Source organism: Mus caroli, chromosome 14, assembly GCF_900094665.2.
Source record: "Mus caroli chromosome 14, CAROLI_EIJ_v1.1, whole genome shotgun sequence".
In the NCBI taxonomy this organism is placed as follows: domain Eukaryota; kingdom Metazoa; phylum Chordata; class Mammalia; order Rodentia; family Muridae; genus Mus; species Mus caroli.
Window position 1 is genome coordinate 58,487,482 of NC_034583.1, and position 27,955 is coordinate 58,515,436.

The window sequence follows — 27,955 nt, forward strand, 5'->3', positions numbered from 1 at the left end:
CCACCATCCAAAACAGCCATTAAAAAAATTCTGGGTTACAGTCAATTGCATCTAGTTGTTGCGCTGGGATCCTGCCTGCTGCCCACCCACACTCCTGGCAAGAAACAGCTTGAAAGTCACTTGGTCCTGTGGCGGAGGCCAGTGGGGTGGGCTTTGTCCTCCCACTAAGCAGCAAGTGTGGCAGTTTACAGCCCCGGAGTGAAACCTGGCCGGACAAATTCTGGCCATGCTCTGCTTCAGGGACTTAACTATGGAATTTTGGCAATAGAACCATAGGATATTAATATATATATATATATATATATATATATATATCCAGACCTGATGGGACGTGCAAAGCATTCGTCATTGCTTTAGCAAACTCATGTTTGCTCCAAGGCCAGTTCTAAAATGTTGCAGCTTAGATCAACTTCTTGGCAGACATTCAAGTTACAGGGAGTGTCGTACAAGCTCTGGCCACTAACATTTTTGTTGCTTCAGTTAAATGTGCAGCCCTGGGCCCCGTGCACTGTGACTGCATGGAGTGAGCATTGAACTTGACTTGGACTGTGGGGGTGGAACGTATTTTGCCAGGCTGTGGGTCGTAGTTCTAGACCCTGCTGATAGATGACAAAATTGAAAAGCTACAGTGATTTCCTCTTGGGCTGAATCAGAATAAATGAGGTTCTGGGTTACCATAATCAAGGCAAAAGAAAATGGCAACATTATCAGAGTATGAAGTCCAAAGCCACAAAAGAAAAGTCTCTCTAGGGGAGTGTCTTCTAAAAGAAGGTTGGTGTGTGTGTGTGTGTGTATGTGTGTGTGTGTATAAGGGGTTATCTGTGTCTAAGTGGATAGTGTATGGGTGTATCTGTATATATGATACAGATTATGTGTGTCTAAGTGTGGTGTGTGTATAAACCTTAATTTGTAGGCTGGTTTTCACCTAGTGTGTTAATATTGGCTTTCAGCTATCTGGTCTTTCCCCTACATTCTACAAGGCAGCAGGACTTCAAGTAGAAGTCTCCAGAAGATCGTGACTCACATCTCCATAGTTTAAATGTTTCACTTAAAGCCACGGAAACACTGTATAGATATTGTTTCTAAAAGTAACTTATGTGTAGCATACTCATTTCACACAGTTTAGAAAATATGAATAAAAAGTACAAAATGAGAGGGAAATGGCCCCAGTAAATCACCACCCAAGCAGAGTGGTAAGCTTTCTTAGTTACCACTCTTCCTGTCTTCCCTCTCTCTCTTTCAAAAAAAAAATGGTGTGGTGATTTTACATTCTCGCCCTTTAATCTGTTTACTTCTTAGCACATCTGCCTTTTGGTGTCATCGGATACCCTCTTATGACATCACTGAGTAACTGTCATCTTTGGGACAAATATAGTTTCTACTATTTTGTCCTTTGTAGGCAGTAGTACAAAGAACACCGCATGGCAGGGAGAGCTTTCTGCGTAGGAAAAGCTCTTTTAAGACAAATCCTGGACACACAGTTCTGGGGCTGGTGGCTGCGCCTGCTCTCAGAGATCCTCGGTCATAGTGCCTTAGAGCCAGAGAGATTGTCCCAACTTCGACTCCCTCTGTAGTAGATAGGAGGGTTCTGGAATAGAAGCCCAGGGGGCACATTCAGGGATTCCCTTATAACGCAGCAGACTGCACAGGGAAGCCAGGGTCCCTTCTCTATAGATACACGGCGCGCTTCTAATTAATATGTCCCCTCCCGGTCCCTTCCCATCTGTATTTTTCTGCCACAGTGATGGAAAGCAGCGAGTACTAGCAGCTCCGTGCTGATAAAAGACACAATTCTAACGACATCCTACGTTCCTCCCTGTCAATTTAAAATGAAAAATAAGTTAACGGTGACATTTTTGCCAGTCACAGCTTTTAGCCCAAACCAAAAATAGGATCCAGATCTAGTTCCAAATGGGATGTGGTAGTCCTCCAACATGCAAACCAGGACCTGTTGGAAGGCAGAGGATGAAATAGCTCTCAGGTTTTTGTTGTTGTTGTTGTTTAGTGGGGGGGGGGCACCCTTGCATCCATGCATGATTGTTGATAACTGTCCCTTTAAGCAGTCTGCCTTTCCTGAGTCAGAATCTATCTTTTGGGGATTCAAAATAATTTTGCAACAGTGGATACAGACCTTCTTTATATGTTATTGGTCTGGGAACAGCAACAGATTAAAAAAAATATTACCGGGTCAAATAACAGCTGTTATTATTAAGTTCAGCTTTTATTATCAATTTGCCAGTAGATTCCGGCAGTAAAAAAAAAAAAAAAAAAAAAAAAAAAAAAAAGAAAAGAAAAAAAAAAGGAAAAACTCTGCTTTAGAGAAAAAAAAAAAAAAAAAAAAAAAGAAGACCGCATCTGAGCTCTCACTAATCAGTACCCTCATTCTGATAATATTCTAACGACTGTCAATTTACTTCAGTGCTGCCATTTGCAGAATTTTCCAATTAGCAGCAAACCTGTTCCACCTTCTCCTGTAATTACGGGGGACTCAGTTCAGATCAGCTGCGGCCAGACAGCGAGCGCACGATGTGATGTAGTTGCCAGAATCACTGCGATGTTGTTTTTAACCTTTGCATGCGCTGGCACAGCTTTAACATCTCTGTTTATAGGCAGGAGGCTCCCGCGGTAGTGGCATGTGTCAAAATAGCAAAATTATTTTTAATAAACACACGAGGAGGATGCAAACACAAATATGGGCATATTTTGGTTTTTGGATCCGTTTAATGTCTGCTCCAGATTTCATGGTGTTCTCTAGCTTGGCTACCTCCCCCATCCTCCCCCACCCTACCCCACCCTTCTGAAAAACGCAGTCTTGGAAAGGGACAACGGAGAGTGATTCAATTGCATTTGGTTCTACCTGTTTCCTTTGCTGGTGAAGCAAAAGTTTTAACAGGATCATAAAATTAGAGACAGAGAGCCTTTAATGGTCATGTATGGTAACCCTGTTTTTTTTTTTCTCTCTCTCTCTCTCTTTTTTTTTTTTAATAAACCTAGGTCAGAAATGGAGAAGAAACTTACCTAATGACCCAGAGCTAGCTAGAGGCAGAGCTGAGACTAGAACCCACCATCCACCTCCAATCTGGGATCTGTTTCACTATAGCAAGCCTGTCCCGTTTCTCTTAGTGGCTTCTAAATATGGCAGAAGGCAGTCGGGGCAGCCGCACTCTGCCTTTCACAGAACTTCCCAGCCAGATCAAAGCCAATCAAACACTCTGAAAGCCGCCTCAGCAGCTGACACGGCAGTAATAACAGCAGTGCAATAACTATTATTGCTACATGAAAAAAATATATTTAATAATAAGCTCATTGATTTTCAACAGCATCTCTGTGTTGCCTAATTGATGGGAAGTTGTATGTTTGCGTAGCCGATGGGGGTTATGAATTAAATATGGCCGTCTTTCCTTGAGGGATACACGCCATTCCAAGAAAGACAGGAGATCTACATTTCCCCCAAGCAAAATGGTCCCCTTGTAACAGGCGCATGGAAAGGCTGAAATGCAAACAAAAATAAAAGCCATCCATCACTGTTTATTAAGTGCTGCTACTTGAAGGTAAAAGGGATATTGAACTGTTTTCAAATTGGAAAGAATGTAGCGGACAAAATATTGATGGTCATATTACGTGGGTGACAAATTTTATTCTTTTGTTCACATTCATCAAAGGAGCCGTTTGGAGTGAATTATCCTCTCTCTGTCCATAAACCAATTTTTCTTCCCTCTTTATTTTTCTAAGTGCACATGTTTATTAAGGAACATGGGGCCAGAGGAGATGGTCCTTTCTGGTTCAGGTTGTCCGTCCAAACCTTGCTATGTGAGTCAAAGCTTCCACAATCTCTCTCCACCAGGCTACAAGTTGATCTCCGAGGTGCTGATGTGAAGTTTACTGTGGGCTTAAAAGTCGAGGCTGAGAGTCTGTTCCCACAATTTAAAGGGAAAGGGGTGGGTCAGGTTTGATTTCATTTTTAGCTGTGGTTTTCAAGTGGAAGTTCTGAAGCATTTATTTATTTTTCCAAATTTATGGTATGCCCCTCCACTCCGCTGGCCGGTGCTCAATGAAAACATCCAAGTTTCTATGGCAAAGCGGGCCTGAGTTGAGGAAACGAAAATTGAAAATGTCGGCTCACAATGGGGAGAATTTCAATAAAAATTTAGTTTGAAGTTTCATTTGCTTTCAACTCTATTCAACTTTAAGTCCTTTTTGTTTTTATGAGGTCGTATTAATTTAGACTTGCTTCTTCAAAACCTTACTGGGCACGCAATGTGCCCCCCCCCCCCCCCCCCCCCCCCCCCCCCCCCCCTTTCCTTTCCCCTGTTTTTGACAGTCTCATGTAGCCATGGCTGGCTTCAAACTTTGTATGTCTCTGATACAAACCTTGAACTTCTGATCCTTCTCCCTTTATCTGGGATTACTAGCCTGTACCACCATGCCCAGTTTATGTGTTGCTGGCCAGCAAGTTCAGGGCCTCATGTATGTTGGGTAAGAAAGCCCCTTTCTCTGATGACTGTGTCTCTGCCCCTCTCCAGCTCCAGCTCTGCTGCCCTCTCCCTCTTGTTGTTTTGAGACAGAGTCTCATGTGACCCAAGGTGGCCTCCAGTTTGCTCTGCATCTGAGCTTGTTGTCGATTTCCTAATCCTCCCATCTGATCCTCTCTGGTTCTGGGATTACAGACATGTGTGACCATGCCTGCCAGGCAGTCCAGTCTATTCAGCTGTGGAGTGAGACTGGAGGATGCAAGCCCCTGTGTTGCTAGATATGCCTAGTTGTATGTTCAGATATAGCGGGGGATGGTGGAGGAGGGCGGGCGGCTGGTGGGGTGGGGGTCAAGGGTGGCGGCATATGCCACTTCTTCACTTTTGAGTTCTGCGACCCAGAGTCTTCCATCTTCAGAGGTGCAGTTAACTAAAATGGTTCTTTCAGTTCTTTGCACTGATAATTGTTATTCAACCAAAGTCAAGTTCATTGAGCAGCAGATGAGGTTTGTTTGGGCATAGCTCAGGCATAGAGTGCTTGCCTGGTGTCACCCAGAACAGCACCAAAATAACAACAAAAGGAGGTTTTCTTGCAAGCAAATTATAATCATTCATATATATATATACATACACACACACACACACACACACACACACACACACACACATGTTGTGTAGGAAGCAGCTGGAAAGCCGTAGTTTTTGGGGCAATCACCTGAGTCATGTAGCTACTCCTTTCTCAACTAAATATCCAATGTTAAAGGATGCTGGCCAGAGATAATAGGAAGGATTTTAATGAGTCATTGATACTTGGTGGCATGTACATATTTCTGGTTTGAGAGGCACTTTCCCATAATACTGGCTTACTTGTTTCTCATAGGCAGATGTTAGCAGGATATCCTGGAGGCACTGACATCACTTCTGAAAGACCACAGAGCCACGAAGCATTGAACTCCAATTTGTGTCTCTCAGAATTATTTATCATACATGACTTAAGCTAGGACAAGTCATTGACAGACCAAGTTCCAAGCAGGTAGTGCAGTCCATAATTGCAGAAGGAACTGGAAGAAATAATCTAAATAAAGCCAAAAGACCATGCATCCATGCCTCAGCCAACAAAGTGATTTAGAGTAATTCCATTTTTTTTCCTGTGTATTTTTCAGAGGACATCAATGTAGCGAGAATTTATCACACAATATTCTGTTTCTTTACTTTGTTGTCTACCTGGCTTCTACTTCAGCTGCCATGAGGCTTACATGTCTGTTTAGCCCCACCTACTTTTCTGTTTCCATAGCAGCTGACAGCTGCTGGACTCTGGTGAGGACCCCCTTGGGCTGTGCCACATTGTAGCAAGTGATACCATAGCAGGAGATCACGTGACATGGAGAGGAGGAACTGCATAGCAAGACAGGAAGCCTTACAAGGACTGGGCAGGCTGAAGCTCCCTCTTTTATGGTAACCCCCTCTGGGCAGAACAAACCACGGTGTCACAAGAGCAACTTCAGTCCCTTCCAAGGACATGTTGCCAGTGACAGGAGGATGTCTTTCCTTTTTAATACTACAGGTAGTAAATCCTAGAAAGATTCTCCCAAGCCACGGTGAAATCCCAGCAACCCCCACCTCATCCCCCATCCTCCTTCCCTGCTCTCCCCTCTCAGGTTCCCCATTTCTTCTCTCATAAGCGATTTTCTCCAGGATTCCATCTCTTTCCCTGGGTTTGTCTAGATCTGAATACTTCACAGGAGCCTGAGGGTGGGAGCAGGGTGTGTGGAGAGAGCAACGCTGGAAACTTTGCTGAGGATCCCAATTGGTTTCCTTCTCAAATATGTGTAGGTATCCCAGGGAGACGGTCACTGGGGACCAGAACATCAATACTTAGAGATCAGGGGGCATTTGTGTGTAAGACTGATTCCAAAAGCAGGAGAGAAAAATGCTACCCAGGCCTGAGAGATGGTTCAGTGGCTACTGCCTTCACTTCTGGGCAACGATGTCAGCCAGCTTACAACCACCCGTAACTCCAGCCTCAAGGGAATATAATGCTATAATGCCCTCTTCTTACCTCCAACACACACACACACACACACACACACACCCTGACCAATTAACTAACTGATAACTAAATATAAAAAAGAAAGCTGTGCAAATCCATTATGGACATTCCAGAGGCCCAGCAACTGAAGAAGCAAAGCGAAAGTTCCAGCAACCCACCCAAGCTGTGCTTCACCCTGAAGGCAAACATTTAGTTCTATTGGATTCTAAACAATTTCTTTTCTCCACTGATCAAGGAAACCCCATTCCTGACTTTTTCTCAAAGCTTGCTACGGATGTGTAGATGAGAGGAGAGGAGCTTACCCATGATCTTTAAGTAGAGAGCAGAGGCAATCGTGTCCATTTTCAACAACGTGGAAATGTGTTCTTGGGTTGTTCTTCCATCACTGAGGGTCACGTTTTATTCTGGATAAAGCTTTTCTGTATCCCACCTAGCAAAGCAAGGGATTTCTCAGAGAAATAAATACATAAAGAAACAAACAACAAACAATGCATCCTGGTATACTGAGCAAGCTGGACTTAAAACCTCATACAAACTCCCTCTGTTGGAGTCCAAACAAGTGTATTTCAGTCCAAAACCAGAGATTCAGCTGTCATAAGGCCAGTGGCAGGAATCACAGAGATGTTCCTGTAGCCCCCCTGACTCCTCCTGTGAGCTGGAAAGCCCACGAAGTTAGCTGGGCCTAGCAGCTTAGGCTGTTGTCCACCAGAGCAGAAAGGTGCCCGCTGTTTGTATCATCGGGTTCTTTTGCGTCTTCATGTTTCCATGGTGATAAGATTATCTCTATAGTAGAGATTTCCAGATGGTTCCTTTATAGACACAGGTCTCTGGAGAAACAGAGCCAATGAGAAATTCCGGGTGTTGATGTGATAAGGAACTGGCTTATTGAAGGGTAGGCTGGGGATGAGATCGGCAAGTGTGAAACCTGTGGGGCAAGCCAACCAGACTATGGACTCACACAGCAGTGGATGCCACAGTCCCAAATCAGAATTTCTCCAGTCAACCCAAGTGTTTGCACTTAAGGCCTTTAACTAACAGATGAAACCTACCCATTTTAGTGATGGTGATAGCTGATCTTACTCTCAGGTGGCTACTTATGTTAACCTTAACCACACTTATAAAACACCCTTGGAGAAGAGATTTTGTACTCAGACCTTCAAGGTGACCAGTCTGCTGAGTTTGGGTTGCCTCAAAGGTGATGGACAGATGCTGTGTCCTTACCCTGAGTCCCATACCCATGACTTTGAAAACTGAATGGAAATAAAGTCTCCAAGGAAATGGCTAGGGTATGGAGGGAGAGTTCAGGCCTTTTTGACCTGGATGTCAGTTATGGGTGAATTTTGAGAAGGTGGACTATGAGGAGAAGGCAATGGATAAAGGAGATGAGACTGATGCAGACTTCCTGACCAATGAAAACCCTCAACAGACTGTATAAAAGGGGTTTCCCGTTAGATTTACTTAGTGTGTGTGTGTGTGTGTGAGAGAGAGAGAGAGAGAGAGAGAGAGAGAGAGAGAGAGAGGTGAACATATGTATGCACATGTGTGTGTGTGTGTCTGTGTGCAACAGAGAAATGTACACTTGTGTGCACGAGTGTGTGTATGAGAGCTATACATGTGTACACAGAGAAAGCTTTATACCATGTGTTTACAGGTGTGTGTGCCTCTGTGTATGTGAGTTTGTGTGTGTGTGAGAGAGAGAAAGAGAAAAGATGTACATGTGTGCACACAAGTGTGTGTGTGTGTGTGTGTGTGTGCACATGGAGGCCACAGGAGGGTGTGAGGTGTCTTCTGTCACTTTCTTGGTCTATTCCTTTGAGACAGGATCTCTCTCCCTGACCTCTGGGGCTCCCATAGTTTCTGCTAAGCTGGAAGCCAGCAATCCTCAGGCATCCTTCCATGTGCTCCCTGAGTGGAGTAGTGAGCAAGGCATTTGGCTTGTTCCGTGGTGATGGGATCTGAACTCTGGCCTTCATGATTGTTTACCAAGTACTCTTAACCACTGAGCCATCCTTCCAATTCCCAGAGAAGGGGTAATAGAAGACATGGTGGGTTTATTTTTGACTGTTGAGGTAAGGAAACAAACTGATATGCAACTCAGAGACAGGGGCCCCTTTCCCTCTCAAGGCTGTTTACTATGATATTTGCTTGCCACTTGATTCAAGAGACAGTGACAAGTCTCTTAGCAGACTTAGAAAGTATGGGCAACAATGAGGGTGAGAACTCATGGGCTGACATTTTGTTCCCCAAATATCTGCCCTTTGAAACAGTGTCTGCCATAGGTGAATTGTTCTGCCTTGGGTTTGGGCTGACTTCATGGACAGGATGAGACTTTTCACATCTGGCAATGTATACCTGTAAGTGTGGAGCTCTTGCCTCATGTTCCCAACCCCTGTGCACTATCTATTTGAGAAAATTCATTAAACCATCAATGAGGAAGTGGAGGAAAGTTTGCAGTGATATAACTCAGCAAGGTAGGAGAGACATTGAAATCAGGAAGGTAGATAGATAGATAGATAGATAGATAGACAGATAGACAGATGACAGAAAGAATAGCATGAAAGTGGATAGAGCCTACAAAGTAATTAACAAAGGGAAACTTTCAGGGAATTGGGCTGATACCTGCTCATATCAACTGTATTTCAGGACCATTTATAAGCAGAGCCTGGGTTTCTAAACTCTAGAGCAGAGCTAGTCAGATTTAACCTTAAAATATACTGTCACATAGCTGTTCAGGCTTTTAAAACTGTTTTCTTTATCTGGAGTTGGCTGCCTGTTGCTTATGCCCTGAAGAGCTGCTATGTGTTTTGTGGTAACACACAGGTGCATAAGCATACAGGCACCTACACATGTGCATATACACACATGCACACACACATGCACACATACACACATGATGTTCACAAATGCACACACATGTTCACATATAGGCACACACATGTTCACACACATATACACACGTGTGTGCATGTGTCTGTGTACCTTGGTATATATGTACATATTGTGTGAATACACATGTGTATATACATACACATCCATATACACACAGGTATAAACACACATGCACATGAACGCTCATGCTTGCACACTCAAGTATGGACTCATGTCAAAAGGCTGCTAAAGAAATGTGTTCATGGAGCTGATGAAACGGTGGGTGAGGGTGACTTGGGAATGGAATGTAGAAGACTGGCAAATGGGGAGGTTCTTTAGGCCCCCAAGATTCCTGGTTCTCTGCCAGCTCCTTGCTGCATGTACTTTTGACATGCTGAGAAACGCCCCAGGTTGTTTATAGACCCAGGGTGTGGACAATCCCTTGTCTTCATTCAACAGCTTATTCTGATGGCCTCTCCTAGGTCATTTTGTGTACTCATACTTTTGTTCAGGGGTGGGGGAATCTTTCTTGAATTATGAGATCCTAAGAGAAATTCTCCAACCTCAGGTCTCTTTAGGTATCAAATTTGTCCTGAGTGTAACTTTTCAAAATGACGAGAGTTTAGAATGGGGGAGAGTGATGTCAGAGTTTCCCATATAAGGAACTGTTCTCTGGGGCCTTGGTGAAAATGGCGCCAATGCTCTGAGATATAGGGCCCCATCCAATCCTATAATCAGAACCCTGGGACAACGACTGGGCTTACAGGGCTGTGGCGGGGCTGGAGGAACAGAGCAGTCTGAAAGTGAGACCGACCCCCCAAGGCCCAAACAGGTGTTTCCAAAACATTCTAAAAGAGCTCTGGGAAATGCTGAGCTCCACACCGTAGAACAGTTCCCTTGTTTCACTTGTGTCTGGTGTGTTTGGGAGTCCCAGCGGGCACCATTGTACTTAATGCTGGTTGCTTAAGCGTCACCTTGTGGCTCTGATATTCAGTGTGTGTGTTGGAGGCACGGAACAGCTAGACCTATAACACCCCGTGCCAAGTCGTAGGCTGCAAGAGTCAGAATTCAGGCTCAGACGTCTGGTTATGGAACCAGAGGATTTGGGGATTAGTTATGCTCAGGAAAACTGTTTGGCCCTGTTTTCTTTTCGAACAAAGCAATCTGCATTGCTTCATTTAATCTAGCATATATCTGGCGATTATTGACGCTAAATTGATTTAGTGTTTTTGAGCGATGTTTCAGACTCCAAACACGGAACTCCCATTTATTTTACAGCTGAATATGGAACACGGATCCCTGCCTGATATAATCAGCTTTGTATTTAACCCCTAAAGTGTAAGCATTGATCTCTCCTCAACTTGCAACTTAATTACTCTCCACTGTGTTCCCCTCCTGTGTAATTTATTCTTTGGAAATAAACAGAGCCCTTTAGGTGGAGGGTCACCTGTCTAAGCTCCAGGGAGAGGACCGTTTGACTGAGTAGAAAGACAATTCTCCAAGTGTGGCGTGGTTATTTACTGCAAAGCTAAAGCCATGCTAGGAACATTAGCAGCATCTGCTATTTCACCAGAAAGTTCTTAAAGGTGTTTTAAGTCTTCCCCAAAGCTCCTAAGTAATTCTCCTAGCATCCCTCAGAGGTATTATCCAATTTTACGGGGAAGACATGTGAGGGAACACGCACAAGGGGTGAGAGTGGGCTGGCGAGAGACAGAGAAGAGATTGTTGTGAATATAGGCAGTAATTGGACACTATCCCTTTACTCTTAATTTTTATCCTGTAGATCACACCATCACCTCATTATGCTGTCTGTATGAACTCATGGCAGCAGAGGAGGTTAACACCATGTGCCATGCAGGTGACACGGGTACTGTTTTCCATTTTCAATGACTCATCTCCTTAGGAAAAAAAACATAAACATTGGATTCCGACGAAGACAGTAGCGTTAAGAGCAAAATTAATTTATTAGCGACATCGGCATTAAAATATTATAGCTATATAGGGCTGAGAGAAGGCTCAGTCATTCAACTGCTTGTCACACAGACATGAAGACCTGAGTTTAGAGTCCAGTACTTACTTAGAACAGGGCAACCTCGTCCTGTAATCCCAGTGCTGTGGAGGATTTTGGGTGCTCATTGGCCAGCCAGTCTAGTCAGCTCCAGGTTCAGTGAGGACTTGTCTCAAAACATAAGGTTAAAGGGCGGGCACACACACACACATGCACACAAAATTTTAAACAAATTTCAAGATCTGGAGACATGGGATAGCCATCAAGCTGTTTGTTTAGTGCGACATCTTTGTATGTCATGAGTGATGTATGCAGTGGGTGTGTAACTGCATGAGCCTGTGAGCCTGTGCACGTGGGTCCTCCCAGCAGAGGATATTGGGTCTCTTCCCCTCTTGCTCTCTGTTTTATTCTCTTGAGACAGGGCCTCTTGCTGAAGCTTGAGCTCATGGTTTCTGTTAGGATGGCTGCCAGCAAGCTCCCAGGATCTGCCGGTCTCAACACCCCAGTGCTGGGATTGCTGGTCCCTGCTTTTCACAAGGGTGTTGGGGATTTGAATGCCGTGCCTCCTAAGCAGGAGCTTGGGCAATGTTTGTACCCACGGAACTGTCCTTGTCACTCTCGGGGGCGCTTTTCTTATGCTCCCTCTGGCATGATGTGGGCTAATTTTAAAAGGAGAAGGACAAAAGCCAGAGGGTTCCAATCTGTCTGATTTCAAGGCTGCATCCTCCAGAAGGCATGGTGGATTTAGAGCAGCCAATACATTCTGACTCATGCATGGGACAAGATGATTTCCTTGTCATGGTGTTGGGCCAGAGCCATTTTTAGGAGTGGTAGTTCTGACAGGGAGTGTAGGGAAGGCCCCCGATGTCAGGTCCCTGGTGTCCCTAGTCAGCAGAGGACGCTGGTTGAGAGTGGCTTTTCTCCCAGCATGCCTGGGCTGGGTCTTGTGTATCTTCCCGAGGGAGTGGTGGCTTCTGTTTCCCAGGCTTCCAGGCCTCACTTGCTGCTCCTTGAGAAAGCCTCTGAGTGAAGGGCTGGGACATTTCACTTCCAGGTCAGTTGCTGACTCCCTAAGGGAAGGGTTTTGTTTGCTTGTTTTTGTTTCTAATTTACCACATAGGAAGAAGTCACCAACTACACTCCAAACTCCAGGGTCCCGAAGGCCTCTGGGGATCAAAGGAGCTCTCCACTTTATCAGCCTATGAGACAAGTTCAGGCCAACCCACTCATATTTTTTTTTGTGTGCTTGTGATACTGGGTATTGATTTGAAGACATCAAGCTAGCTAGGCAAGTGCTCTACCACTGAGCTACATTCTAAGCCCGCTTTCTGTATCAATTACAAATTTGGTCATTTATTTAATTTTCTTCCTTACTTCAAAAAACGTTGAGATGATTCTTTTAGTTCATGGGCATTTCTTTTTTAAAAGACGTGTGTGTGTGTGTGTGTGTGTGTGTGTCCTTGGAGGCCAGATGAGAGTGCTGTGAACTGCCTGAAGCTGGTATTGGGAACTGACCTCAGCTCCTCTGCAAGAACAGTGAGTGCTCTTACCCACTAAGCCATCTCTCTGGGCCCATAGGAACTTTGCCAGTGGCAGGCAGGAGTATGAGAATCTTAACTGAGTTTTGAGCAGGAGTTGTAACTTTTTTTTTTTTTTTTTGTCTAACTGTCTTTTACAGTGTGTACATGTACAGAGGGTAATCGAGAGACTGCCTCAGAGCCTTGGGTGCTCAGGTTCATGGTGACTTTGATTTCCTCATGGGACTTTTTGTCTGAGCTTCAGTTTTTAGAAGAGAAAATGAAAGAAAGCGACTCTAGACATCCACTTTGCCCGGAAATGAAAAATGAATTATTGGGTTCTGCAAGATGATTGCTACCAGTGCAATATTACAAATCATAGGAAACTATGAAACATACATATGTTCATACACATACATGTTTGCATATATCCATACGTACATGTACACTATGCACATAGAGATGAAGCTTAGCTGACAGAGTGCTTACCTAGCATGCAGGAAGCCTGAGTGTCGTGGTGTGTGCCTGTTGCTGTAGCACGTGGGAGGTATAGGCAGGTAGGCTAGAAGTTCAAGGCCCTCCTCATGTTTAGCTACATAGTGAGTTCAAGACCAGCTTGGGCTACAGGACACACACACACACACACACACACACACACACACACACACACAGTAGAGAGTGAAGTATGAGAGGAGAAAAAAGAGGAGGGTGATGAAGACCCCTGGCCTGGAGCTGAAGGCTGGCTTCGGGGAGGAAAGGGAAAAGGAAAGGGGAGAGGGAGTCAGGGAGAGACGGTGGGAGGGATAACTAGGAACCGTGTGTGTGTGTGTGTGTGTGTGTGTGTGTGTGTGTATCAACACAAGTGCGGAACTGTCACAGTGAGCCCCAATATTCTTGTGTGCTTACTAAAGACCATTTTCAAAACAAAGAGTCAGCCGGGAAAAACATTCTCGTGGCATGTGAAAGAAGTTCCTGGCTTTGATACTAAGGTCTGGAAACCTTCCCAAAGCTGGTAATTCCTGCTGAGTGAATAGAGGTTCCAAGAGCCAGCAAAGTTTGTACAACAAATTGGAAAATAAACGTATGATTCTTCTAATCTCATGCAGGTTGAGGGGCTGGGATCCCATTAGACTAAATATGACCATAGAGTCCTAAACTCGCAACACTCTAGAATATTATTAGCCATATCTGAATGCTTTTGTATCAAACTCTTGACCTGATTTTTGTCCCAGTTTCACTTTTATATCATCTTGGTTTAGTTCTTCTTTAAAAAAAAAAAGTTAAATTTTTTTAATGAAAGCCAGTTACCTCTAAGTAATAGAAGAATCTGTTTTGCTAAGGGAGCCGCAGAATATGGAAATACCCGGTCCTATATTTTTATGTGGTTGGCAAATGCAGTCTGAAGGTGGCTAATGTGATACCCAACTTGGTGTTAATGGCCAATGATAATTCCGTAGGTACCACCTGCTACCTGTCAGGACACACATTCTCTCTTTTCCCTTTTTTGGCTTGAAGGTGAGACTGACTGTGGATGTGTCTCTGTGGCTGGAGGTGAGGCCCGCTGTCAGATTCGCCAGATGAGCTGAGACTGCTGTCGTCACCACTTAAAAACCCCACTTAAAAACCCGCACATCCTGAGTGTGCGAACTGGGGAAAGTCGGAGTGGGGGAAGTGCAGCTTGGAAGGATAAAGAAATGAGGAGCCCTGCTCAGGAAAGGAACCCTCCTGTAAAAATTAAAATTAGAGAAGTTCCTTAGGAACTTCTTTTAGGGGGGGAACGCGTTAGCTGAAGTGATGGCTTTAGCTAACCATTTTATGGCTGTGCATTTCGATGCCACACAGTTTCACTTTCTCCTTCTCTCTAATAATTGCCCAGGGATGATGCACACGGAGCTAACTCCATAGTCAAGACGGCTTCTTCTCAGAGGAATATTCTCTCTCCTATGAATATATAATTTAAGATTTAAATTGGGCATAGATGAAGGGGAAAAAATCTTTAAACAAAGCCTCTTGCCCATTCATAGGTAGGACTTGAACCCTGTAAGTCTTTTCAACTCTTAGGTCTGCCCCATAAACTCCAGGACTCTTCAGGCCGGCACTTCACGGAAGAACCCCGGGGGCTTCCATTTTACCCTTTGAGTTTAACCAGTAAGCATTTCTGTTTCAAAAAGAGAAAAAAGAAAACCCAAAATACCAGATACACTCCTAGTCTGAACGGTAAAGAAAGTAGATTCCAGTTTTTCAAAATGACATATGAGACAGTTCACAGAAAGTCCTGCACACCCACATGAGTTTTCATGAATCTCGTTGTTTTTTAGTTGTTTTTTTTTTTAAGGAATACTTTTTGTCTTTTATTAGCATTATTTGTTTGTTTGTTTATTAGCATTGTTAAACCAGTGTACCTTCCAGGCAGCCACAATTAGCGGCACACTCCCTGCCCCTCCCCAACACCTTTGTTTAAGTTTTAGGAACATTTTTTGGTGAATCATTTAATCTTTTTCAACAGGACTGACCAGAAGGCCTATTCAGCAGTAGGGACCCTGAGCTCACAAAAATTGTTACAGCCTTTCCCAAGTGTTCCCAAAAGATAGATTTTTGCACTTGAGTTAGTTGTTCAAGAGCCCCGTGAGGTAGCTGATGGAACCGCTTTCTCCAGATGAGGAGAGGAGGCCCCTGGCTTAAAAAATGGTCTTCATGAATACAGGCGGGGTTGACCTGAGAGTGTGGGCCTGGCTTCCTGCTTGGGCCAAGAGGAGGATCCGCGACTCATTTTCTCTACTCAACTCGAGAACTAATTCATCTCTTACTTTTGGCTATTGTTGGTTTCTTGATAGTAGGAGGGTGTATTTAGTATGTCAGTGACCCTGGGAAGATTGCTGCCTGTTTTGAAGACAAGAAGTCTGTTGAGGCTTCTCTATTAAAAAAAATAAAATAACTACAGTGCCAGGAAACCAGGCACTTTTCAGGCTGCGTAAGGACCTCAGTTGGCAAAGTGCTCTCCTAGCAGGAGGCTCTAGAGTCATCCCCAGCTCTGAACAAGCCAGGGGTAGTGCTGCCTTCTACCAGTGGTTCTCAACCTTCCTCCTACCGTAACCCTTCAATAACAGCTCCTCAAGTTGTGGTGACCCTGCCCCCTCTCCCTAAAATCATTTTCGTTGCCACTTCATAACTGTAAGTTTGCTACTGTTACGAATTGTAACACAAATATCTGTGTTTTCAGACCATCTTAAGCGACCCCCTCCCTCCCCCCATCCCCACATGAAAGGGAGGTTCTTTTGACTTCCTAAAGTAGTTGAGACCCACAGATTGAAGACAGCATCCAGTCTAAACCTACCCAGCACTGGGTGACAGAGCCAGTTTGATCAGACGTTCAAGAGAGCCAGGTGTACCTCAGCAACCAATCTCAGGCTTAGGCAATCCTTAGGTTACTGGGGATGCTGTTTCACTATGTGAAAAGCTCAAATTCCATGTTCTCCACAGTGAATTTTTCCTTTTCTCTGAAGCTTTCTTAACCTTTCCTTGGTCACCAATGGGTTCCCCAGGCTGTCTCTCTCGTCTTTTTTCAAATTGCCTGACTACTGGTCCAGCCTGCCTCGGCCTTCCATATCCCTGTTTTGCATCGAATGTTTAATATGTTCTCTTTCTAGGCCTTGAGCTCTCCTGAGCATGACTTCTGTGGAGTCAGGGACCAAGATGAAGTTTCCTGCTTTGTCATAAAACTCTCTGTTTTACGTGTTCACGTGCGCAGATTGCCTAGTTTGGGTTTTCATTTCTAGGCTGGTAGTTTTGGATTTTCTTTTCTAGACTCGACTCCCCTGTATGGAGGGGACCCTTCATTGTAATCATCACCAAATGGATACAGTACTAATGGAACTTAATTGTTTCCACTAGACGGATCTCGGGTGTTTTTGGCAGCCAAAATGAAAATGATTCCAAATACCATCAAAGAGGCTTCTAAGCCCCCAGCATGCACACAGTGTTTTGATATACAGTACAGTGTTAATAGCATTATCTCATCTAATACAACATACGGTTACTTTAATCCTCTCCCGCCTCTCTGATCTTGGAAGATCCGACGGATAGACAGCAAAGAATGAAACACTATATACAAGGAGACAAAGGGAGTCTTAGCCCCCATCCTCTGGGTGTGATTTTTTTTTTTTTGATTGTTCGAGTGCTGGCTTCAAATACGTACCATTATCAATACTGACTTCTGCATCCTCCATGCTAGTTTGAGTTTGTATGCGACATCAAACATACCTTTTCACACATGTTCCTTCCAGATTTTTTTTAACACTTACTTAGCAGTTTATAGAAGGAAGTGAATGATCTCCTCAAGCTGCTTACAAATTAAAAAAAAATCTGTGCTTATTAATTATGCAGGATTAGTCTAATTATAATTCAGCAAATTAATTAGCGACAGAAGGTGTTCTGAAACATTGGAGTACATTTGCATGTTAAATGGAGAGGCTAGTCTGTAATATATGTAAATTTATGCATGGCTTCATAGTTTAATTTAAAAATTTGCAGCTGCATATGGTATGGGAGCAGGTGAAAAGTCAGTTTTAGTTTAATGACGCTAACAAACATTGGATGGTGTCCTGTCTTAGCCAGAGGATGCACTCGTATCTGCTAATCTCTGAATCTGTCAGATGAACCTCGTGTTACAAAGATGCTCAAGGTCACTAGTGAGTGGACTCGTAGGTGCCATAGGTATACACTAATGACCTGGGCGGGAGAGTGGCGCTAGGAGACCAGCACCCACTCAGCTTTCTTTCTCACTGTCTCCTGTAGTGGGCACTTCCTCGCTGCCTTTGGTTTAAGGAGAGGTACATTCCAGTCTGCTGAAACAGGGCTATTTTTTTTTTTTTGTCTCCCTGGTATCAAATCTGGCAGGTGTAAAATAGCTGTCCAACCTTGATTCCCTTTCCAAATCTTCACATTTGCACTTCATTTCAATTTCCCGGAGCCGTGGGAAAGTTATTACTGAGTTATGAATTAATGGTAGGGTAGAGAGTTTTACACACTGGCCTCAACCATCTGGCAAAACAGTAAAAACCAGTGGACCAGGCAGCAGCAAAGGGCTCCCGGTGTAATCGGTGTTCACTGCTCAGCCTAGCAGAGATGAGTTTAGCTGGGAGGGCAGAGAACCAGAGGGGAAGGGGAGGGGAAGCCCGGATTGACGGGGACTGGGGCTGAGGACCCATTAAGCCGATGACTGGCTAATAACTTCATTTCTCTCCTTCATCCAAGGAGTCATGGTAGGAAAAGGAAAATAGATTTGTATCCTCACTCTGAAGTCTCAGTGAGAGTGTGTGTGTGTGTGTGTCGCAAGTGTGTAGGTGATTTGGTTTTACTGGGGTCTTTTTCCTTTCGGTGGTGAGAAGGGAAAGAAAAGGACAGGGTAAAGGGAGAAGTCCTGGTTTGAAAATTAAAGAAAGACTGGGGTATGGCTCAGTGGTAGAATGCTTGGCATAGCAGTCGCAAGGTCCAGGGATTGATTCCCAGCACTGGAATTTAAAAAAAAAATGATAAAGGAAAAAGATAGGTCTAAGTATGTCTCCAGGATCCCCAGAGACACCGTCCGAGACAACTAAAATGACAAACTCATTCTTAGGGTCTTTTCCAGTTCAAACCCAAAGAACTCTGTCATCAGCTTCATTAATGGCGTCGGATTTTGATCTGGGTGCAAAACCAGAGACTCGTCCTGAGAGACGTTTTCTCCCCTGGTGCTGAATAATGGAATTTAGGGGAATGAGACTGGATATGGAATACAATACAAACGTTCCGCGTAGAAGCCTGGTCTTGAGCAGCCAAAGTGTGCTGTTACCTGGTCAGGATTAAGAGGGCAGGGAGAAGAGGTGACGCCCCCTGCTTGGAAGGCATTGGGAAATGGCTTTGAAATAAAGTCTATGGATAAGGGAGTCAGATTTACACAGTGCAGGGGGGGGGGGGGGGCGGGGGGGAGGTCCTGCCTCCTGGTGCCTAAATGAATACAACAGATCCTACCCAGGGGGCACCACATTGAGGAGCAGAGATCTATGGCCACACTGACATGCCAGGAGCTTGTCACTGAAGTACACAAGGAATGGAAAATGATCCTGAGGGCGTGTTGCCAGCGAGGAGCTCTGCGTGGACTCTGAGTACTGACCAGGTTTGTTGCAGTGTGGAGGACTTTCACCAGCCACCGCTTGTTGGTTTTCTCCTGCAATCCTGTTGGACTGGATTAATTCGTTGCTTTTTTTTTTTCTATCTTTTTAATATGTCCCCCAACAATGGAGGGAAGTTCAAGTAGAAAGTACATGGGAGTGTTGGAGGGGCACCCTGTCCTGAGGGAAACCAAATCTAACTTTGAGGCAACCCCTGTGGAGTCCTGATGTTTTAAAATAGAGTGGGGAGAGGGCTCAGCAGGGAAAAATGCTGGCTTGCAAAGATGAGGATTTAAAATTGAGCTTTAGAACCCAGGAAAGAACCAGGTGTGCTAGCATGTGCGCGTGATCTGAATGTACATTTATGCAGGCATGTGATCCTAGTGTGATGCTGGTGTTGGGAGGTGGTGTGAGGAGGGTACCTAGTGCTTACAAATGAGCCAGCCACACCTAGGTGGAGATCACCAGGACAAGGAGAGACCCCATCTCAAAAAGCAAGATAGGGATTGATTGAAGAAAACATTATCATTGACCTCTGGCCCCCGTATGCACCCTCATATGTTCCTCTGGCCCCTACATGCACACACATATGTTCCCCCACAAGTATCATGGGAGCGGAAGGTACAACACAGAGGAGAGGAATAGAAATGTGCCTAGCAAAGGACGCCACCTCACTGTATGCCGGGCACTTACCCAGACATTTTACACAGATAGCAAATGCTGGCCTTGGACAGTCCCTAATTTCGAGATGAATATTAAGCAACAATAATCACACTGCCATTCACAGTGGCGTTGAAGTCACCTGACAGAGGCTTGGTAAGGGCTCCCCTTTAGCTGCCACACATGACCCGGGAGTTATCAGCTGTCAAAGGAAGTAGTTGTCTGGTCTGTTTAAAAATCTCTACCCTCAAAGAGCATCCTTGCTCTTAATTACTTAAAACTCAAGTTTAGTGTTTTCTAAGATCGTCATCAGCATCGCATGTACCACTCACTGATGTCTGCCTTCTTCCTCCATGAAGTTTGGCGAACAAATGGTCTGCGTCGTCCTCATTCGATTGAGGAGCTTTCCAGGTTTTCTCCAGGGCCCTGCAGCTCTTGGGGGCCATGCTTACATAACCTATTTGAATTCTTGAGGTGTCTTTTAAGTGTTTGATGGAGCCCCCATTTTCTTCTACACACTCCAGTGTCACCACTGGGGCTCCAGAGCTTTCCAGACCCTGATAGAAACAATAAGCACTTTTTGTTTATATGCTCGTTTGGTTTTGCAAAGAGAGAAATGACTTCACACTTGCTTCCAGAAGAAATGACATGATGGTCCCCATGGAGACCTATGGGGCGCATGTCCCAAAAGCGAAGAGCTGCTTGGCAATGTGTTATGAGCTTGAACGAACTCCCCATGGAGTAACAATTTGCTAAGATTCAGAGAGACCGGAGCTTGGCTCCCTACCCACTCTTCCACAGACGAATGTTTTCACCTTGGATAATTAATCTGGTAAGTTTAGAGAAGTTTTAAGCTTTTCCATAGAACCAGGACATTAAGGTGCCTGCTCCAAGTCACAAGGATGTAATGAAACCATGCACAGCAAGTGATGTGGCAGTCCATTATTATTACTGTCAGCATAGACTTTGAGTCAAGAGGGCCTAGCGGGGATAATGGTAGTTGGAAGCAAGAAAAATTGTTACTTAAAAATATTTCTGTTGCCCCAGAGTGAGGGCACACACCTTTAATCAGCACGTGGGAAACTCAGGCAGATGGATCTCTGTGAATTCAAGACCAGCCTGATATACATAGTACATTCCAGGCTATCCAGAACTACATAGTGAAACCTTGTCTCAAAGTTTTAAAAATTTTCAAATTCCAGTAGCCTTTTACTGAAATAATCCAGGTAAATTCGTGTTAGCGATAATACGTTTTCTTCTTTAAGAAAGTCTGAGAATGCCGGGCAGTGGTGGTGCACGCCTTTAATTGCAGTACTTGGGAGGCAGAGGCAGGCAGATTTCTGAGTTCGAGGCCAGCTTGGTCTACAGAGTGAGTTCCAGGACAGCCAGGGCTACACAAAGAAACCCTGTCTCGAAAAACAAAACAAACAAACAAACAAACAAAACCCCAAAACAAACAAATAAACAAAAAGGTCTGAGAAGAACAGGGATAGTTCTCTCTGCTCATATATCATGGTTATAGTTTAAATGTCTTTTCCTTTTAAATTAAATGGAGAAGATAGAATATCAGCTTACAAAAAAAATGGCTGCAACCATCCCTCCCCCTCATCATCCCTAACCATTTCACCATCCACGGATAAGGAAATTATCAGATGGCCATTCAAGCCAGTCAGTCAGAACTTTCCATCCACCCTGCCCATGAGTCTTGTTGGGCCTTCTTGCTAGCTGCTTCAGCCTTGCTTAGGCAAACCTCAAATACCAACCTCTCCCATGCTATACCCGCAGCTTGTTTCTGGAAGTAACAAGACACCAGTGGGAGCTTGGCTATTCAGTCTCTCCTGCCAGCTGTCAAGAGTTCTCACTGGGTCCTTAAAGCTCCAGGGCCCTGGGTGGACTCCTTAGGGATCAGACTTCTCAAGGTTACTTTATCTTCAGGCCAAGGTTCGGCCTTATGTGTCTTAAATTTGGAGTCTTTTGGAGGCATTTACTTATTTATTTATTTATTTATTGATTGATTGATCGATTGAATGGTTGATGATTGATTAAAGACATAGCCTTCTTTTTTTAAAAAAAAATTATTTATGGCCGGGGATGGTGGTGCACGCCTTTAATCCCAGCACTCGGGAGGCAGAGGCAGGCGGATTTCTGAGTTCGAGGCCAACCTGGTCTACAAAGTGAGTTCCAGGACAGCCCGGGCTATACAGAGAAACCCTGTCTCAAACACACACACACACACACACAAAAGTATTTATTTCATGTATGTGAGTACATTGTTGCTGTCTTCAGACACACCAGACAGGGGCATTAGATCCCAATTACAGATGGTTGTGAGCCACCATGTGGTTGCTGGGAATTGAACTCAGGACCTCGGGAAGAACAGTCAGTGCTCTTAATCGCTGAGCCATCTCTCCAGCCCAAGATATAGCCTTCTTTTAAATGCTGGAAGGCTCAGAAAAGACACTAAAGATCAAGATTAGGGAGAGCTCTCTGGTGTTTTTTGCTAGTCACAAGGGTAAGCCAACCCCACGAAGGCTTTCTCAGCACTAACAATGGGGTCCATGTGTCCATCCAGCACAGCTTCTCACCTTGGAACTAGAGACTAGATTGCTAGATCTCCTGAAGGAGGAGACTATATGGAAAAGTCCTCGGAGAAGAGCGGACCCGTCCATTCCTTTTCCTTGGCACTCTGCCCTCTGGTGTGGACATCCATACATTTAGTAGCTGAAATGCATTAAGGGAAAGGGGCTATTGTCTTTCTTGGATCACACATGAACAATGAAAACCAACTGGATTTTAATTTAGTGGACTTTAAAAACGTTTTGATAGCTAATCCAGATAAAAGGTATCTTCCTCACAAATCCATGGGCACTTCCCTTTATATATCCACATGATCTATGAGAATACAGTAGCCAGACATTTGGCTCAGCTTAGAGACTCTGCCTGCTTTTGTGGCTATCCAGTAGGTATAGCATCATTGTGCTTGGCCTTTTGAGCACGTGTGGCATTATCTTGTCTATAGCATATGAGACATGGTTATGTCATGACAGAATCTGAGAACATACAAAGTTAGACTTTCCGGTTTGAAGGGAGTCAGGAATGAAGCTTCAAAGGGAGTCATTTTACATGAAGCATACATAGTTCTGTGTGATGACAGCTGTTACTCGTGTGCATCTCCTTGGTGTGCACAGCTGTACATGGTTTTTCCTGAGTCTTCTGTGATGGGTGACTGACAAGGCTTGGCATTAGAAAATTTAAAGAAGGAATTAAGGCCGGGCGTGGTGGCGCACGCCTTTAATCCCAGCACTTGGGAGGCAGAGGCAGGTGGATTTCTGAGTTCGAGGCCAGCCTGGTCTACAGAGTAANAAAAAAAAAAAAAGAAGGAATTAGATCTTAGATTTTAAAATTGGAGCTACACTGAACAGTCTCTTCCATAAACTCTGAGAGGCAGGACACTGCCTGGGATCCTCAAATATGAGCTCAGAGTCCTGGAGTCTGAAAAGAAGAGGGCCCAATAGTTGTCTTCTCTGTGATTTTGTGGTGCATCTGCCTCAACCATTAGGCATTAGCTTTGACCTCTGTTGTACAATAGTTTGAAATTCAATTTCTATTCAAGATGGGTCAAGGCAAGTTTAAGCCATCTGAGAATGTCACTGTGTTCTTAAACAATGCAGAATATCCTAATATCCCAGAGATTGGGAAGGAAAAGGTATATTTCCTTGAATACCATGTAATAAGCTTTGATCTTATTTGGACTCATGTCTAGATGTTTCTAGAATCATTTGAGACCCTGGAGTAAAAGCACATTCTGAGTAGTTTGGTTGTGTGCCTCACAAGGCCGAGACCTTTGTTGCTGTGTGTGACCTTTGGTGGCATCCAGAACACACTTAACCAATGAGACAAGAAACAGAACCAGCAGAGGTTTTCAAAGTCAAGGGTGTTTTTCTTGGTGACCATCTTTGGCCTAATGTTTTCTTCTTGGGTATAGTGTACCTTTGTGGGAGGGTACCAGAGTCCTCCTTCCTCATTACCCTGTTCATTTATTTATTCTCCTCCCCCCTTAAGTAGGTGGCCTTCTAGAGAGAGAAAATCGGCTTTATTGAGATGTAATTTACCTATTATGATGCTGACCCTTTGAAATGGGTACTTCAGTGTTTTTAAGTATTTGCTGGTGATGATGGAGCCATCACTAAGGTGTAAGGAACACAGAGCACCAGATGGCGCTGGTTGCCAGAGAGAACCAGGTTCCAGTTTTATGTCCACACTGATCCCTGATAGTTTCCTCAAATACCTGGGGCCTTCCTTTCTGTGACTCATGAGATGATTCTTCGCGGAGAGAATTGTTTTGAGACTTAAAATGGTGCCCCGTATACCATAGTACAATATAGTATCTCTTTCTCTATGGCCTCACTGTTTTGAGTTTCAATTACCCATGGTCAATTGTGGCCCCAAAAATATGAAATGGAAAATTCCAGACATGGACAACTCATGGATTTTAAATTTCTCTACATCACAGTGGACTTTAATGACTGTTTTATTTCTTTTCTTTTGTTATCAGTAGGTTCTTACCTCAAAGAGACTCTTTCTGGAAGGCTCTCACTTCTGCTCTTGATTTAATTTTCCCTATCATAGAACATGGATATTGCAATGAACATCAGATTAATCCAGTTAAACATTTCCTTAAACAGTCAGAGAAACTAAGGCCCAGGAAAGGCGGGAGGGGTCTAATCACAAGGTCAAGGCTAGCTCAATTCCAGCATGTATTTGTTAGAGTGGAGCAAAGCCTTCTGGGAAGGCACTGCCCCGGTGATCTAGGAATCCGGCTGGAATACCAGGCTCTGGAGTCCACTCATTGACCCCACACCTCCAAACCTCTTTCTGCAAAAGCAAGGCTACTCTTGCTGTTGTTTGGGTTCACTAGTTAGGAATGTAGTCGGAAGACTGGCAAACTGCAGCATGCTAAGTGCTTATAATATTCATGAAGTCACTGTTGTTTAGAAAAAGTGGAAACAACTCCCATTCTGAGGAGAATCAGCACATTTGGTCTGAATCTTGGAATTTGGGGGGGGGTGCTGTTTCTGAATAGAGAGGGCTGACATTCTCCAGGCACCTCTGGTTTTGGAGGGATCAAGACTCAGGGGATTCTGAGAGAATCTGTTCCTTGCAAGTTACTCTGTGGCTAATGAATGATATGGATCATGAAGAGTTTTGCACCAAGCGGTTGGGAAAAGGGAGTGTGTGCGTGTATGTATGTGCATGTGTGTGTGTATCTGTATGTGTGCACATGTGGTGTGTGTGTGTGTGTGCGTGTATGTATGTGCACGTGTGTGTGTATCTGTATGTGTGCACATGTGGTGTGTGTGTGTGTGTGCGTGTATGTATGTGCATGTGTGTGTGTATCTGTATGTGTGTATGTGGTGTGTGTGTGTGCGCGCATGTGGTGTGTGTGTGTGTGTGTGAGAGAGAGAAAGAGAATGTGGTGTGTGTGTGTGCATCTGTGTGTGTGCATCTCTGTGTGTACATGTGATATGTGCGTGTGTGCATGCATGTGTGTGTTTATGTATGACAGAAGTCATCAGTAAAATATTGAGAGAAGATTTGCCAATGTTTGTAAGCCTTAGAATTTCTTTTAATTAATTTTTAAATTCACATATAAAAACATCCACAGCAGCACTTCCAGTGTTATCCATTTAGCAGTTATATATTTAATAATGTAACATTTCCCCATCCCCCCACTTCTCTTTCCACTGCTTCTTTCTCCTCTTTTGTGAGCCAAAATGCTATATCCTTGGTATGCAGGGGTCTGCTGTATAGGTTACAAACAGCCCTCAGACAAACAAGAGAATCAAAATTGGGTGTTTTCCGTCCGAAGAACTGTTTAGGGTTCTAATTTAAAATGAATAAAGCCTTTCACCAGGCAGAGTGTTTCCCTAAATCAACTGGATTTTATGTAAACATTTATCTCTTTCACACTTTTCCACCTACCACACCGTCCCCGTAGTAATGGCTCGGTGAACATTAATGCTTTCACCAGATCCTTTTTTGGAACAGGAGTGGGGGAGGAGAGGGAAGTGCGCACAGGGCACGCAGAACACATTTTCTGGAGCCCAGTTGTTGAAAAGGCAAAACTTCAAAAGCCAAGGAGCAAATGAGAAGATGCACTCAACCTGGCTTTGACATGGGCAAAGATGTAAATGACCTCTGGCAGGTGTGTGTGTTGGGGAGCAGATATGGTGTGGGGTAGCTGTGGGCATCTTGTTTGGAAAGAGGCTCCAGCGAGCAAGGCAAGACCGTAGTAGATTCTCTGGAGCAGCTCTGAGGGTTTGTGAGTGCTCATGGCTGGTGAGGGTAAGGGATGCATTTCTCTACCCAGAACAAAAATGCTTGCTTTCAGTCCCGACTTAAACAAAAGCCTGCCTCTCTCCTAAGCCCACCCAAGTGAGCCCAGGCAGACATCCCCCGCACTTCTGAAAGCTGGGGCAGGTTATAAGCAGTCCATACTGTGCACAGCAATGAACTGATTTCTTTGCCTGGTCCTTCTGGAGAATTTTGATCAACACCCCCTCACCGCCATGACACAGAAAGCCATGCCTGACCTCCCACATACCCCATACAAGATAGCCCTAGAGACAAGCCCAAACCAGATGTTAAATAATGGAAAAAAATTTAACCGTCATTTCCAAATTTGAATCCAACCTTATTCATAGATAGGGTTGGGAGTGTGTTGCCCAATGTTTTTTAGCAGAGATTAAGAGACCAATTCTCCCCCTCGGTCTGTTACCTTACTGGCATCTTCTCATTGGCTTTTTTTTTTTTTTTTTTTTTTTTTAGTGAAACATACAGTTAATTGGAGTGCTTTCAAATTCTTTTGTGTGGTTGTTGGTTTTTTTTTTTAAAGCAAAAAACAAAACAACAAAACAGGCAGAAGGTCATGTCAAGAGCCTCGCACCAACCTGTGCTTTTAAAACAGAATTTTCTTAAGACTGGTTCATTTCTACTTATTTTTATTGGTAAATCCTGGGGAAAATGTATATCTTTTCCTTTAAAGTTCTAATTCAAGGCGTAGATGCGAGAGTTCTGAAGGGACCTTGGGACTGCGGTAAAATTTCGTTGTCATAGTAACAGAAAGGGAAATAGGCCTAGCTCACCTGGGACTTCAGCACTGCAAAAGCTGGATTTTTTTTTTAAAGGACTCTGCAAGTGAAATAAATGAAAAACTTATTTATTTTGAAACAAAAAAATTTTAAAATAGGAATGAAGCAAATTCCTGCAAAGGTTCCTTTTGCCATATTTCTTGATTGGTGCAACTGTGTGGCTGGAGCGAGATGCCCAGTTTTGCAATGACACAGATCATTTAATGGAATATGGGCTTCAAAAAAGAAAAATCATGTCTTACAAACAATAACTACAGATCGTGATTTGTGTTCGTCTGGATCGTCTCTAGAGGGACTGAGGGGTCGTTTCCTATTTGCTATTAATCATGAATGCCTGGGGTGTCCTGGCCCGGTGGACTTGAGCTTTAGATAATTATATAGTATTTTATTATTTCTGCACGTGTCGTGGGAAACTCTGAGACCACCTTTAGGTGTGAGCATAAAGGTATTGTGTGGCCAACCAAAGGTACAGACACGAGGAATGTCATAGGTTCTGAGCCTTGTCCTGTCCTTTTTAACCCAGAGTGATACTTTCTGTCCAGCAGGGGCCACTGCTGTATTCAGAGGCCTCTTTTGCAGACTGAAGGTGGGTGGGTGTGCGGACCAGAGCCCAGATTGGGAACCGCTTAACAACCCCCCACTGTGATGGAGCAAGGGGGCTCTGAGCTTGCCATCGAAAACATCCAAATTTGCAAATTACAGAGGGTCAGCAACGTTCCTCTCCCAGGCATGGCTGGTTGAAATTCCCCAGACCTGAAACACAATCACCTATTTTTTTTTTCCTCCTCAAATCAAATCTAATAGAACACAGATAGAGTCTCTCGTTTAAAAATGTTTACTGGGGAAAAAAAAAAAAACTAACACGTTGCTTTCTCTTCACAGATTCTTTTTAAAATTTTTCCTGAAGTGCAATCAGAATTGTTTGAAAACAGCGGGAAACCCAAGGGACATGAGACGGTTCCAGGTAAGGGGCCCTGAGGATCACACCTATTAAATAAGTCACCCTGTTTCTCTCTCTCTTTCTTTCTTTCTCTCTCTCTCTCTCTCTCTCTCTCTCTCTCTCTCTCTCTCTCTCTCTCTCCC

General features: G+C 44.1%; 1 protein-coding gene and 1 long non-coding RNA gene across 3 annotated transcripts in view; one reads left to right on the plus strand and one right to left on the minus strand.

Moving 5' to 3' along the window:
• Ebf2 (EBF transcription factor 2) overlaps positions 1-27,955 on the plus strand; it is a 200,389-nt gene that overhangs the window by 111,650 nt on the left and 60,784 nt on the right. For both annotated transcript variants that reach the window (XM_021181503.2, XM_029469196.1), the window contains one exon: positions 27,755-27,836. In XM_021181503.2, coding sequence (XP_021037162.1) covers positions 27,755-27,836 — 82 coding nt within the window. The remainder of the gene's footprint in view (positions 1-27,754; positions 27,837-27,955) is intronic.
• LOC110309096 overlaps positions 1-27,955 on the minus strand; it is a 66,091-nt gene that overhangs the window by 12,871 nt on the left and 25,265 nt on the right. Inside the window, exons 3-4 of the long non-coding RNA XR_002379659.2 lie at positions 11,184-11,285; positions 6,822-6,949 (exon numbers count right to left, since the gene is read on the minus strand). This is a non-coding gene — a long non-coding RNA (uncharacterized LOC110309096). The remainder of the gene's footprint in view (positions 1-6,821; positions 6,950-11,183; positions 11,286-27,955) is intronic.